This window comes from Tachypleus tridentatus, chromosome 2 (genome assembly GCF_004210375.1).
Source record: "Tachypleus tridentatus isolate NWPU-2018 chromosome 2, ASM421037v1, whole genome shotgun sequence".
Taxonomy (NCBI): Eukaryota; Metazoa; Arthropoda; class Merostomata; order Xiphosura; family Limulidae; genus Tachypleus; species Tachypleus tridentatus.
In genome coordinates this window covers 63,329,537-63,345,730 of record NC_134826.1, presented here as the reverse complement: position 1 = coordinate 63,345,730, position 16,194 = coordinate 63,329,537, and the positions used below count along the sequence as shown (strand labels likewise).

General features: G+C 37.4%; 1 protein-coding gene across 1 annotated transcript; it reads left to right on the top strand.

Annotated features, from left to right (window-relative positions):
- Window positions 1–13,505: 13,505 nt before the first annotated feature.
- LOC143235807 (cuticle protein 10.9-like) lies at window positions 13,506–15,916 on the top strand. The gene is made up of 3 exons (XM_076474005.1): window positions 13,506–13,612; window positions 14,170–14,277; window positions 15,405–15,916. The coding sequence occupies exons 1-3, from the start codon at window positions 13,604–13,606 to the stop codon at window positions 15,774–15,776; spliced, it is 489 nt and encodes a 162-aa protein (XP_076330120.1). The 5' UTR covers window positions 13,506–13,603; the 3' UTR covers window positions 15,777–15,916.
- Window positions 15,917–16,194: the final 278 nt, after the last annotated feature.

Genomic DNA, 16,194 nt, shown 5'->3' with positions numbered 1-16,194 from the left:
TAATTAAACTATGTCTTCATTTTCCTTGTTTTTGCCGAGTTACAAAAAGAATGGGAGGAATTGTGGGTGCTGCGAAAGCGTGGTTCCTTTTCATATAAAAGGATTTCGATTTTGTTCAATAGTTTTCAGCATTAATGGCGTATAGTATCATAGTTTCTTTGTTCTTGGAACAGCGTTCGTCGTCATTTTAAAGATCTTTCAACTGTCTTAAATAACTGTGTTAGATTTTAGTCAAATGTTTTATATTTAGAGAAAATTTACGACGGCGTCAGCACTACGTGATACGTACATCAATTACTCTCATACTTATGAACTACTTACCGAATATTTATACGAGTACGTGCTTTATCATTAATGTACGTACTACCGGAAAAAAAAAGTACAGCGCGACAGAAAATGTTTTTTTCTGTGAGATAAACACAGAAAAGACGAACTTTATATTACGTAGTACGGAAACGTAACCAAAAGAATAGCAACAAGAACAAAACAGTTTAAACTGATTAGACGTAGAATTCTATACGTATTACGAAGAAAATGTATTGGCATCGTCACACGTGTTTATTAAGTTTTATACCACTATTTGTATGTACTCACTATAGCTTTTGTTAAGATGCTATGAATAATACATAACATGTCTTCAACTCACGTGAGACTCTTGATAGTTCCGAGGTAAAAACACACGGAACGACATAAGGTACAACATAACTAGGGTTTTGAATTTGTTTCAATATAGATATAAAGCTCAGGGACGTAAATGGTAATTTCAACCTCAACCTAGTTTGTTTTGCTTTGAATTTCGCGCAAAGCTACACGAGTATTATCTGCGCCAGCCGTCCCTAATTTTGAAGTGTAAGACCAGAGGGAAGGTAGCTAGTCATTACCACCCACCTCTAACTTTATTATCAACGAATAGTCGGATTGACGGTTGAAAGAGCGGGCATGTTTGGTGCGACGGAGATTCGAACTCGCGTCCCTCGGATTAGGAATCAAGCGCCTTAACCACCTGACCATGCCGGGCCTTCAATATGAATTTAAATGGTTAGATCATATGCCCCAAAATTTAGGTACGTTATTTCTAATTAAAATCGATTTTTATAGCTATAAGTTAGATCCGCTACATGTTGCTAAGTAACTCTGAATTTCCTTAAACTGAGTTTGCGCAAAGAAATAAATTGTCTTAGTTCAAATATTTTTGTGGTGTCTCCTCATTTTTTAAACCTACGTTTTGTTGCTCTCCCCCTTCATTTCCCACTGTTTATTTTTGTTATTATTTTGCCTATAATAGTAATATTTGTCCGGTAGATTCCTTATTTTTAAATTTTTATTTTCGAATATAATTTCTATGCTCCTGTAGGCATGGTTGCGCGCCTCTAAAGGGAAGCGCCCCAAGGATCTAGCATCCCCCAGTTTGGGAACCACTGCCGTAACGTACATTTAAGAATATACTGTTTACGATTTCGTATAAAACGTGCACCGTAGCTGTTGTTCTCTTAGTGCAGGGGGCTATCTTTACTCAATCCATCGCTGTGTGTTTTGTAATCAATTGTGGTGACTATATAATGTTACGTCATTTATGCTGAACGATCTTAGATATTTTAGTTTGTTTGTTTGTTTTGGAATTTCGCACAAAGCAACTCGAGGGCTATCTGTGCTAGCCGTCTCTAATTTAGCAGTGTAAGACTAGAGGGAAGGCAGCTAGTCATCACCACCCACCGCCAACTCTTGGGCTACTCTTTTACCAACGAATAGTGGGATTGATCGAAACATTATAACGCCCCCACGGCTGGGAGGGTGAGCATATTTTGGCGCGACTCGGGCGCGAAACCGCGACCTTCAGATTACGAAGCGCACGCCTTAACGCGCTAGGCCATGCCAGGCCCCCTTATATATTTTAATAAAACAAAAACGAAAGACAGAAATTATATTCAGGTTTATATGCTTAACATATTTTGTGTTTGAAGAGTATTTTTAATCACATAAGATCCATCAAAGATACTTCATCTTTACCCAGTTTTACTTACATACATTTCCCTCAAATCGAGTTAATTATGAAACGAAATTTGTTTCATTTGAATTTCGCTCAAAGCTACTCGAGGCTTATCTGTGCAAGTCGTCCCTAACTTGTGAGTGATAGTATTATCGATATTATTTCTAAGTGATAAAAATGATATTTTTTTTCTCATAAGCGTATTATATGTATTTTTCTTCGTGATCCGACGTACAAAGTAGTTCCTAACATCCGTTTTCGCTTAAGTGGATGTGAATAATAGGAGAAGTTGAAATCATGATTAACTGTTAATGTGAAGTCCACAAATTATCCTTTCTCCCAGTCTAAAGAGAACCAATAAAAAGTCGAGTTAAAAACAAACAAACACGTTCTTAGTGTCTACAGTGTATCACTCAGTCACAGCTGGACTAAATGGTGTGTCTCTTGGAACTGTTTATACAGTCAAGATGAGAAGAAACATTATTTTTCTGTATATTAAAACTAAATAAACGATTTAACTTTTATTTTGCCGGTTAGAAAACAATCTTTATTTTATCGATAATCTAAAAATGATGATTTTTACCACAATTAATAATTTGACTAACTTTTTGCTAACCCAAAATATGAGTTTAAGAACACGTGAACCTGTGTGTAAAGCTCCTAACGTATGGATACGTACGGAAAGAAGGCTTGGCATGACCTAATGCAATCTGTGGGTCGCAGGTTAGAACCTCTGTCACCATACATGCTCACTCTTTCAGTCTCGGGTGCGCTATAATGTTACGATCAATCTCACTATTCGCTGGTAAAAGAGTAGTCCAAGAATTAGCGGTGGGTGATGTCGATCAGCTGCCTTCCCTCTAGTTTTACACTGTTAAGTTAGGGACGCCTAGCGCAGATAGCCCTCGAGTAACTTAACGCTTAATTCAAAACAAACGAAATCAAACAGACAGAACGGGAAATTGGCAACACACGTCGTAACTTTCAATACAAACTAGAAATTAATATGAGTATAAAAATCAGAAGATAAAATTAGGTCAACGACTGGTTAACAAAGCCTCTGAAAACGAACACATGATAGAAGGACTGCTGACATTAGACTTGCATGTCATTAACTAGGCGTTGAGAACGATGCTAATGGTTGCATGCCACTAACTATGTGTTGAAAACGATGTTCATGGTCGCATACCACTGTGTGTTGGAAACGATGTTCATGGTTGCATGCCACTAGTTGTGTGTTGAAAACGTGTTCACGGTTGCATGCCACTAACTATGTGTTGGAAACGATGTTCATGGTTGCATGCCACTAGCTATGTGTTGAAAACGTGTTCATGGTTGCATGCCCTAACTATGTGTTGAAAATGATGTTCATGATAGCATGCCACTAACTATGTGTTGAAAACGATGTTCATGGTTGCATGCCACTAACTATGTGTTGGAAACGACGTTCATGGTCGCATGTCATTAGCTATGTGTTGGAAACGATGTTCATAGTCGCATGCCACTAACTATGTGTTGAAAACGATGTTCATGGTTGCATGCCACTAGCTATGTGTTGAAAACATGTTCATGGTTGCATGCCACTAGCTATGTGTTGAAAACGTGTTTATGGTTGCACGCCACTAACTATATGTTGGAAACGATGTTCATTGTCGCATGTCACTAACTATATGTTGGAAACGATGTTCATTGTCGCATGTCACTAACTATGTGTTGGAAACGATGTTCATGGTTGCATATAACTAGATATTTGTTGAAAACTATAATAATGGTGGCATGATACTAACTATGTGTTGAAAACGTGTTCATGGTTGCATGCCACTAACTATGTGTTGAAAATGATGTTCATGATAGCATGCCATTAACTATGTGTTGAAAACGACCTTCATGGTCGCATGTCACTAGCTATGTGTTGGAAACTATGTTCATGGTCGCATGCCACTAACTATATGTTGAAAACGATATTCATGGTTGCATGCCACTAGCTATGTGTTGAAAACGGTGTTCATGGTCGCATTCCATTAGCTATGTGTTGAAAACATGTTCATTGTTGCATGCCACTAACTCTGTGTTGGAAACGATGTTAATGGTTTGAACATCTTTAATCCCACAGTGAACGTTGCAAGGTTACATTGACTTAAGCTGTAATGGATTTTAAATCACGAATGTATCATTACAGAAAAGATGTTAGTTTCAGAATGATAGTGGTATTTTTATGTTTAACATTTTCGAGAAGAAGCTACGTAAATAACATTTGAAACTTGTATTAATATATTAAGGTTATCTATCGACGTCCCTCATCGTAAACTACTGACCAACAGGATAGTATCCAACCTGCAGCACTGAATTTTGTATCGTATGGATTACAACCTTTCTCGCTTGTTTGCTTGTTTGAAGTCAAACAGAAAGCTACACATTGGACGCTCTGTGCTGTACCCCTCAACAGGTATCGAAACCCGGTTTTTAGCGTTGTAAGTCTGCAGACATGCTGCTGTGCCACTGGGGGTGTGTGGTAAAATTCATAGCTTTACCACAGGGCCATACCGCTCGCTTACACAGGAGGCTATCTGTGCATAGCCGTCCCTACTTTTGAATATAAAAACGATGATAGGGAGATAAACTTACTGTTAACTCTTGGGTTATTATCGTATGATTTAATAGCGGGACTTAACTGTCACTCTTTTTGCTCACCTACTGCTCCGAAGTACAGAGAATGCGTTTGAGGGTATGAGATGCGAAACGCGAAAACTTGGATCATCAGTTCGGACACGCTAACCAATAAGCTACGCCCAGCCAAATTATGGTATAATTACTGAAGCTCTACAAACGCGTCATAAAAATATTTCAGATTTTATTCTTCTAAACCAACAGACCACTGAAGTGTTTCCAGCAAGACACGATTATTTTTTAAAAAAAGTGCTCTCTGGTGGCTCAGAAAGAACAAAAAGTGTCAGGCCTAAGTGAAGCATGTGAATTTTTTAAGTTATAAGTAAGTTAATGTGGCGTGTTCTTGTTACGTTTTCAATGTTTGTTGTATTAACAGAACATCTTTTATTAAACCGTTATTATATGAGAATAAAAGGTGACGATGATGATTGTTTTGGCTTGTTTTGAATTTTACGCAGAGCTACACGAGGGCTATCTGCGCTAGCTGTCCCTAATTTAACAGTATAAGACTATAGGGAAGGCAGCTAGTCATCACCACCCACTGCCATCTCTTGGGCTACTTTTTTCCCAACGAATACTGGGATTGACCGTGATTATAATGCCCCTCACGGCTGAAAGGGCGAGCATGTTTGGTGCGACGGGGATTCGAGCCCTTGATCCTCAGATTACGTCGTTTGGAGGAGAGTCCCGATTAGATTGGGTTTGAATTTCGCTCAAAGCTACTCAAGGGGTATCTACTCTAGCCGTCTCTAATTTAGCAGTGTGAGACTAGAGAGAAGGCAGCGGGTCATCACTACCCACCGCCAACTCTTGGGATACTCTTTTACCAACAAATAGTGGGATTGACCATACATTATAACACACCCGCGGCTGAAAGGGCGAGCATGTTTGGTGCGACGTGGATTCAAACCCGCGACCCTCAGATTATGAGCTGAGCGCCCTTACCACCTGGCCATTATGGCGAACATTTCTTTTTTCTAGTGGAAGTAGCCACCTATTGGTAAATTCCACGCATTCGTTCGCATTTCTGACCACGCTGTAAACACACAGCTGCGATATTAGAGCGACGTAATTTGACTGCAGAGAATAAGAATGAAGAACAGTATTTCTTCAAGGACTATTAAGATGCTACTGGAAACACTCTGGAACTGGCTTTGGAACAAAAGTTTGTTTGTTTGTTTGGAAATTTCGCACAAAGCTACTCGAGGGCTATCTGTGCTAGCCGTCCCTAATTTAGCAGTGTAAGACTAGAGGGAAGGCAGCTAGTCATCACCACCCACCGCCAACTCTTGGGCTTCTCTTTACCAACGAATAGTGGGATTGACCGTCACATTATACACCCCCACGGCTGGGAGGGCGAGCATGTTTAGCGCGACGCGGGCGCGAACCCGCGACCCTCGGATTACGAGTCGCACGCCTTACGCGCTAGGCCATGCCGGGCCTTGGAACAAAAGAGTGTCTTCATTCTTTGATTGCAAGTTTATGTTTTAGAATTTAATATTAATATTTTTGGCTTGTTTTAAGACCGTTGGTTTTATAATAACATTTTTTTCTTTCTGAAAACAGACTATTTTTTTATTGTTTAAACTCAGAGTTATACAATAAACTATCATCGCCGTGGTAGGGTTCGAGCCCCGAACTTTAATGTTATGGGAAGGTGGCAAACAAGGCTCTAAATTGTATCTATCAGACGTTTCCACTCAAATTTACCGTTTGTTTTTTGAAATGTGTTTCGACGTTGAAGGCCAGGCATGGCCTATCGTTAGCCTGTTGGGCGGCATATCGGAAGGCTCAGGATCCAAGATGTGATACCACCGACCACATATCACACTTATAGCTGTGGTTTGAAGGACTTAGAGTGAGACAAATCCCTTATTGCGGTTTGTGCTGACTGGTTTTACTCATTCTGGCTAGTAGTTCTAAAATTAGGGAGGTCGTACTTGAAACTAAGGCGGTTCTCTAATTTGCTATTGTTTGGTATTATTCACAGAGCTACACAAAGGGCTATCTATGCTCTGCCCTTCACGGGTGTCGAAACCAATTTTCTAGTGGTATAAGTCCACACAAACACCACTGTGCCACTAGGGGCAGGGTCTCGAATTTGGCCGTTTAGCTCACGAGCACGCAAGGTGTTAAGATTGAAAATTCCGTTTCTAGATTGTTACAACTTGGAGTTTGATTTGAGCCGAATTATCTGGCCTGGAAAAACTGATGCATACCTAGATATTTAATTGTAATAAGATTTCAAGGTTTAATTGCTTTAGAGCGCACATTCTAAATTCCAAAAGCTTGAATTTCGCACAAAGCTACACGAGGGCTATTTGCGCTAGCCGTCCTTAATTTTGCAGTGTAAGACTAGAGAGAAGGCAACTAGTCATTACCACCCACCTCTAACTTATGGGCTACTCTTTTACCAACGAATAGTGGGATTGATTGTCACTTTATAACGCTCCACGGCTGAAACGGCGAGCATGTTCGGTGTGAGGAGGATTAGAATCCACGACCCTCGGATTACGAGTCGAGTGCCTTATCTACCTGGCCATGCCGGGCCTATTCCAAAACGTAAGGGAAGTATGATGTTTTTGGAATTACTTTGTTAAATTGGCATTTAGTAATATTTGCTGGCAAATAATGAATCCAATGGATATAAATGTAAAAATAAAGTAGAAATTGCCAATCATTTCTGGAAGTGTTATAAAAGTTACAGCCAGTCTCGATATTCGTTTCAAGGAGCTAAACAAGGCCCTTACGACGGACGGTGTTCTGCCAACTGTTTTCCCTTCATCTGGTCAGTAGTTCTAAATTAAGGACGGCTGTATTGTAATCTGAATTTGGTCCTGCTTCTGATGAATTATCTTTCATATTCTAATATTTATTCTTTTTTGGTTAATTTCCCTCAGTGGAAATAGTTGTCACGCATGTGAAGTCGTAAAGCTTGGTCGTGTGGTGTCATTGATCTCAAACATCGCTGTTTATTTCCAGTTATCACTGCGCATGAGATGTCTGGTATGGACTGGAGTTTTAACATGGCGTGTAAAGGTTGATAAACTAGTTTTATAGTTTGGCTTAAAATAGGCTTAACACAGAGAAAACAGTTCTGGGTTTGTAGTTTTATGGACCACAACTTTCTGAAATACGGAATCATGCGATGTTTCGCTTTTTTGTGCTGAGGCCAAAGCGTCCAGGGTCTGATGATGAAAGTTCTAGGCACAAAAAACCAACACGTTACGTATTCCACACGCTCTCTCTTTAGACAGGTACAGTCGATTTAAAATTTCAAATACAGTGATTAGACAGCTATTAAAAGACAAAGAGCACCAGAAAAACAAACAAGCAACTGGTGGTAAGAGGGACAAATAGTAAAATACTATATTTTAATTAAATCTGTTGTAAGTACCTAAAGGACTCTTGCTATGTAAAAACCAATTTTTGGAGAATGTCAGAGAATCATTTTGAAGCTTCTACCCGGATTATGTTTATTAACTATATGTGCTGATAAAGGAAGGAAGTAATGTAATTAATATACAACCACTTGATAGATTGGGGTGTGGCGTGCTAATAAACGGGTCGAGTAAATTAGGCCGTATTTGAGATTCAGGTATTTTCTGGATAAAGTACGAAGTGGCACGACATCTCACGGAATAAGTAACAAATGGGCTTTCGCAGAATACTGACAAATTCGCTACCAAATAATACAAGAGGGGATAAATTATTCATATCAAAATTCGGTTTATATTTACATAATAATGCCAACTGTAATTTTCCAATAAACATAATAGTCATAATAAGCATAACTGAACTTTCTTTAGTGATTACAGAAAAACGAAAGAACAGTACGATGACCTTACATGGGCGATATTAATTTATCAATGATAATACTAGTAAACAATAAATATTCATATAATTATATAAATACAAATGAATAATGAAACATTTTTAATTTACGAGACAGGCTAGACAAGAAGAGACAAGAACGGCCCTCTTATACATCGTACACACATATATAGGCAGATAGCCATTGAGTAGCTTTGCGCGAAATTAAACAAAACAAAAACACACATATGTTTTCGTAAGTTTATATCATAATTCCTACTAACTCGCAATATTACACTGTAAACAACCTTGGTTTAGAAATCGGTTATTAACTTGACAAATAAAAATTAGGAGAGATGTCAGGTGATCCAAAACGCAGAGTCTAAGAAACTGGACTTTAGAAATTACCGTTAATGTTTGAAAATATCAAATTACAAGTACAGCTGAAAATAAGTTCTGAATTACGTGAAGAAACCTTAACCAAAAGAACAAAAGAAAACTATTCCAGATAAACTGATTGTGAGACGGGAGGTTTTTAACATTTTATCTCTATTTTGTCGCTAATTATAGTTCTATGTTTAGAATAAGCTCTTCAGGACAGTTTGGTTTTGTTTGTTTTGAATTTCACGCAAAGCTACATGAGGGCTATCTGCGCTAGCTTTCCATAATGTAGCAGTGTAAGACCAGAGGGAAGGCAGCTAGTCATCTCCACCCACCGCCAACTCTTGAGCTACTCTTTTACCAACGAATAGTGGGATTGACCGTCACATTATAACGTCACCACGGCTGAAAAAGTGGTGTGACAGGGATTCAAACTCACCATCCTCAGATTACGAGTTGAGTGCCTCAACCTCCTGGCCATGCTGGGTCCTTCAGGACAGAGAAACACTCTTGAACTTTGGTTCCAATTTCTTGATGCCCAGGATTATTTTATTTCTTACATATTCTTCGTTGTTGGAATTACCTATCAGTAACTGGGTGGGCCCAAAGACTAATACTTTTTTGGGGCAGCTGCGGGAATGTTATAATGTGATGGTTAATCACACTATTCACTGGTAAAAAAGTAGCTCAAGAGTTAGAGGTGGGTGGTGATTACTAGTTGCCTTCCCTCTAGTCTTACACTGCTAAATTGGGGACGGCTAGCGCAGATAACCCTCGTGTGGCTTTGACCGAAATTCAAAGAACAAACGATTAATAAACGTCAAACGCTCATCGTCTGATTTCTTTTAAAACTGGTATGCACGAACTTGTTCTAAATGAGGCTCTATCTTGACGGGTGTTAGTTTAAAGACGAAAAACGAAGGGTGTTTATTTGTTGAATTTTGTGCAATGCTACTGGAGGGTTATCTGCTCTATCCGTCCCTAATCTCGAAGTGATAGACTAGAGGGAAGGCAGTTAGTCAATACCACCCACCTCTGACTGTTGGAATATTATTTTGTGAACGAAAAGTGGGATTGACAGTTCACATTATAATGCTCCCACGGCTGAGAGGGTAAGCATATTTGATGAAGGGATTTGAGCCCACGCCCTATAGACTGTGAGTTGAGCGCCCTAACCACCAGGTCATGCCAAGTCAATTTTTTGCAGAGCACAGACAGCTTTTTGCTTAAAAACAAACGAACAAAGAAATAACGAGCACATATATGTTCATTGGATATTATACTTGCAAATAGAAAAGGGAGAATCACATTACACACAACACACACAAACAAAAATCTATAGAAACTTCTGATGATTATTTTACTTAAGAAATGAAATTTTTATCCCCCCTCCAAAGAAAAAAAAAAGAACAACAAAATGTTCAGTTATCTGTGAAAGTTTTAACTGGTATATTTTGCAGACATATTAATTAGTTACAAAATACATGTATTGTTAAAGTCTTGTGTAACCGTTAATAGCACATAATATAATGTTCACAAGAATGTCGAAAACTGCGGGTGTTGATTTCAACTGTAAATTGTATTTACGTGGGAAGCATTTAATAAAGAATATTAAATGTTGTAATTGATTATAAAAAAAACACTTCAAACTAGCCAAGAAAGGTGGCGTTTCACATTATTCGGTAATCTCGACAACTCTGTTTGATTGAACCTTAACATTAGTAAAAACTGTAATAATATAAGTTTACAATATCTTTAATGTGAGCGTGTGTGGGATACATACATATACTGTCCCCCAGTTTAAAGATGTAAGAACCTGTACGCTCTGTCTTCCAGGATCGGCGCCTATTGATTCGTGGTTGCTTTTCTGTGGTTATTTACAAAATGTTTAAAATGCGTTGAACTCCATTTGATTCCCGTAGATTAACAGATACAAACTATTATTTTTCTCTCGTTCTTATCCGTGGATTTTTACGTGATCGGGAAACAATTTCGGATGAGAACTCTTGAATTCTCTGAGATCTGCGTTAGAAAACTAACCTTGAATAACGAATTCAGTGATCTCGATTAGCATTAGAAAACTAGCCTTGAATAACAAGTTTAGTGCTGTGGATTTGCATTTGAAAACTAGCCTTGAATAACAAATTTAGTGCTGTGGATTTGCATTAGAAAACTAGTTTTGAATAACAAATGTAGTTCTGTGGATTTGCATTTCAAAACTACTCTTGAATAACAAATTTAGTGCTGTGGATTTGCATTAGAAAACTAGTCGTGAATAACAAATTTAGTGTTCTGGATTTGCATTTCAAAACTAGTCTTGAATAACAAAGTTACTGCTGTGGATTTGCGTCTGAAAACTAGTTTTTAATATCAAATTTAGTGGTATGGATTTGCATTTGAAAACTAACCTTGTGAACAAATCTAGTGCTGTGAATATGCATTAGAAAAGTAGCCTTGAATAACAAATTTAGTGCTGTGGATTTGAATTAGAAAAGTAGTCTTTAATAACAAATGTAATGATGTGGATTTACATTTTAAAACTAGTTTTGAATAACAAATTTAGTGCTGTGGATTTGCGTTAGAAAACTAGTCTTGAATAACAAATTTAGTGCTGTGGATTTGAATTAGAAAAGTAGTCTTTAATAACAAATGTAATGATGTGGATTTACATTTCAAAACTAGTTTTGAATAACAAATTTAGTGCTGTGGATTTGCGTTAGAAAACTAGTCTTGAATAACAAATTTAGTACTGTGGATTTGAATTAGAAAACTAGTCTTTAATAACAAATCTAATGATATGGATTTACATTTCAAAACTAGTTTTGAATAACAAATTTAGTGCTGTGGATTTGCATTAGAAAACTAGCCTTGAATAACAAATTTGGTGTTGTGGATTTACATTTCAAAAGTAGTCTTGAATACCAAATTTAGTGTTGTAGATTTGCATTTGAAAACTAGTTTTGAACAAAAAGATTAATGCTGTAGTTTTGGACTTAAAACTCTGATTGAATCTTCAGTGTGTTTTAAAATAAAAACTATTTCATGCAGACTGTTTATTTTGGAGCAAAGCCGCATTTGGATATCTGTCGTGTCAACTGCGGGGAATCAAACCTCGGATTCTTGTGTGGTAAGTTCTTAGAATTATATGTCCCACAACAGACTGAAAATAAATATTGCATAGATCAAGTCCTGTCTGCAGCCTACGGTATAAAATATCTTGGAAATAATGTCAAGTGTTAAAATATTATTAGGTTCTGTAGTGTAAAAGCATCGCTTACTTCTTTCATTTTAAAACAACTCTATTAATGTTTGTCACAACAAGAGTTTAAGTAGTATACACTTAAAATGTTTTATACAAGTAAGTTTTGAATCCAGAGCTTTCCACCTGAAGGGGAGAGAATGTGAATCTAGGGGGATGAATTAAAATTATTTTTTAATAAAGTGGAAAATACTGTATTTCGGTGGATTTGTTGCACACAAAAAAAATCTCCCCTGTCCATCTCCTGAATTCAACTCTGTATACAGATATTATATTAATTAGAAAATACATTATAAGCAAATATAAATTCAACACAAAAATTACACATTACTCTATTTTTGTTTTTGTTTTTTGTTACTCCCCTCCCCCAGTGGCACAGCAGCATATCTGCTGAGTTACAACTCTAAAAATCGGGTTTTAATACTCGTGGTGTGCAGAGCATAGATAGCCCTTTGCTCATAACTACAAACAAAGTCTTTGGTGCCATAATCTAGTGGTACAGAATGTGAAACTAGGGGATAGGATAAATTAACATTTATATTCAATAAAAAGAGTAGCCCAAGAGCTGCCTTCCCTCTAGTCTTACACTACTAAATTAGGGACGGCTAGCACAGATAGCCCTCGAGTAGCTTTGTGCGAAATTCAAAAAACAAAGAAAACAAACAATATATTCAATAAAATTCAGAATACTGTGCTTCAGGGGGAACCTCCCCTCTACATCCCCTGTATCGTATTAATAATAAAATACATTCTAGGTAAATATAAATTTAACATCAAAATTTCACATGACCCTAGTTTTCTTTGTTTTTGCTGTTACCATAAGCTAGTGATAGTTGAGAGAAACCTCAGCATTTAGGTATTTGTTTTTATAAAAAGCAATACACAACGGGCGCTAACAGAAGGTTGTGAAATGCAACCATCCTTCGAGCATACGTAAATTTATTTTATTTCCATATTGTATTAATATTATCAGTATGAAAAAAATATACACAAAAAATGAAATCTCAAAGAAAGTTTACAATAACCCGTAAGGTAAAAGGAAAAGAAATGTTTTGAAAACAGAACACTTAAAAATACCACTTTTACGTTTATACGTGTGCTGATTAATAAGTAAAGAGTGAAAAATTTCCGAAAATAGTAACTGAAGGTGGGATAACCAACCAAACATTTTTCTTATTTCTTTTTGTCTTAATAAAGACTGAAGTATTCGAGCATGTTTATTTGCCCCTTAGCTACATTAAGAACATATGATAGTTTAGTCAGAACACGCCCAGGAGTAAGGGCTCGTACACCTAGCAATCAGGTGAGGTTCAAACAAAAAAAAGCGGAAACAGAGAAGGACCGTGTGTTGGTTTAAGTGCTCTAGATTTTAATAGCGGATTGAACTTCAAAGACTAGGGCTTAAGACAGAGTATAAAAACCTGTGTTCGATATCAAAACGTTTGTAATTCTTCCCGAAGTGAAGTGATTGGCAAAACTTTGTTTTTAGTGTTGACATGATGAAGGTAAGAGATTTATTTACAGTGACAAGTGAAAACGAAGCAACAACTAAGTTATCCAAATATGTTTTTTGTTTTGGCTTATCAGTTCTAATAAGATCGACGAATACGAAGTAAGCTCTTCTGAGAAAGTGTTTGGCTGTTAACAACCTTGTGTTGGTTCTACTATTCTTTGTTATTCTCTTTTAGCTTTTTAAGTTTCAAAATATTGAATGTAAAGAGCATTTCTTTGAGCTGCTAACAATCAGATGTTCAATCTATCATTTGTTTACAACTCCTTGTTTGATTCTAAGTTTGAGATTTTTGAAGAAAACGTGGCTTAGATTTATGAATTAAACCATTATCGTATTTTCCGGTTGGACATTGAAATATTTTATTTTGATTTTTAACGATCTATGCTATTGTCGTCTATTAACGTTTCTTAAAGTGATGTATTATAAAACGGCAACAACAATATGGCGGAAGCCTAAATCCAATACTTATATAAAGACCTAAAACATTGTACAACAAAGTAAGAATAATTAAAACTCTGAAGAAATCCAAATATGTTTACTACATTGCAGGTTGTGATTATCTGCCTTGTTTTGGGATACGCAGCGGCTCAGTACGCCCCCACTCACAGATACGCCCTTCCAGTTTATGCTAAGGGTGGTTATGCGCCAGAGCCTTATGTAAGTATTCTTTTTATTTTTTGTCATCGTTTAACTTGTAATTTATAACAGCGTTTACCTTTTGACAAGAAAATTCTTGAATTTTTTTCGATAAGAAATCAAGCATTGGTCTTTGGTTTTCACTGCATTAATTTAGAAAGAATACGTGATAAATACACTTGTCGTAAGACTTAGGATTAGGCTTAATATTTATCTTTTAACTCAGGTGAAAAAAATCACTTTCTGAAAGGACACTTCTCAAAGGTATTTAAAAACATAAACATTTAACTAGACATTGTATCAAAAAGTTAAACTTCAGATATTTTGTTGCAGTTTTGCAAAAGATGGACGCGATGGATATATTTTTATTTTGAGCGTAGCAGAAAGTTCAAACAAAATTAACGAATCTAAGCGAATACAGCTTGTTCTAAGCGGTTTTTGTAAGAGTAGACACACACGGGATACACAACAGAGATAATGCAATCTTTACCACGTTTATATATATCTTTTTATCAGGCAGGTGGCAGAACTATCGATGGAGTGATGGCTCGGATTGTTCAACGAAATTTTATTTTAAATATCTCCTCAACAACTCATCAGAACTTTATAATACTAAACAGCGCTTCCTTTTATAATAATATCTGTATAGTGACTTACTATACAGTGTTTCCTATCTAGGTAATACAGTGTATCTATGTAATGACAGAATCGTAAGTTCTGTGAATGTCTGTAAATAACGCAGGAAAATGTTTGAATTTCTCCTGGTTCCTTTTTTGTTAAGGCACTCGACTTGTAATCCGAGTGTCGCAGGTTCGATTCCCCGTTGCACCAAACGTCCTCGCCCTTTCAGCCGTGGGGAAGTTATAATTTTACGGTCAATTCCACTATTCGTTGGTAAAAGAATTGCCCAAGAGTTGGCAGTGGGTGGTGATGACTAGCTGCCTTCCCTCTTGTCTTACACCACTAAATTAGGGACGGCTATTGCAGATAGCCCTCGTGTAGCTTTGCGCGAAATTCAAAACAAACCAAACCTTTGTTTGGAAAGGTTTTTCTTTACCTGTTTGTTTGTTTTTAATGTAGTTTTGCAAGAGAAATATGCTATAAAATATTTCATTAAATACTTTTCTTTTTCATTTTTGGAAATTTAGTATCAGCCCATCCAATATAACTTCGGCTACGATACACAAAATCACTATGGAGACCGCCAGTGGCAACAAGAACAAGGTGATGGCTATGGAAACAAGCAAGGTTCCTATGGTTACACTGATGCTTCTGGCATTAGCCGTCAGGTGGACTACGTTGCTGATGAATACGGTTTTCGTGCCAATGTGAAGACCAACGAGCCTGGCACCGCTAACCAGAACCCTGCTGACGTCAGTGTTTACGCTGATCCTGTCCCTATACAGCATGCTGTTCCTGTTAACGGTTACGGCCATCCTCTCCCACATGCTGCTGTTCCTCTCTATCCTGCCACTCCTGTCTACAGTTCTGTGAGGGCTCATTATCCTGCCTCTTATTAACATTTTATTATTTAATAAACATGATATGTCTGTTCAGTCTGCTTAACGAAGCTTCAGATGCAGTCGTAAGAAGAAAGTAAAACTCGGTTCTGTTGGTCCATGTAGGTTAACCAATCAAAGCGCTTTCTCTTTAACACCCTTGATTCTAGACACTTTTTATTGTTTATTATTTATGTATTTTGGCTGTACATATGCATAATAAACGCTACTCATATAACATGTGTTTTGTTCTTAATACCTCTGCTGAAAGGCCCGGCATGGCCAGGTGGTTAGGGCTCTCGTCTCGTAATCTGAGGGTCCTGGGTTCGAATCCCCGTCACACCAAACATGTTCGCCCTTTCAGCTGTGGGGAAGTTATAATGTAAAAGTGTAAGAGTAGCCCAAGAGTTGGCGGTGGGTAGTGATGACTAGCTCCCTT

Excerpts from the sequence above, each read along its gene's own strand:
- LOC143235807 (XM_076474005.1), top strand. Across the intron at positions 14,278-15,404 it reads GTTATGCGCCAGAGCCTTAT|TATCAGCCCATCCAATATAA; the intron begins GTAAGTATTCTT and ends TTGGAAATTTAG.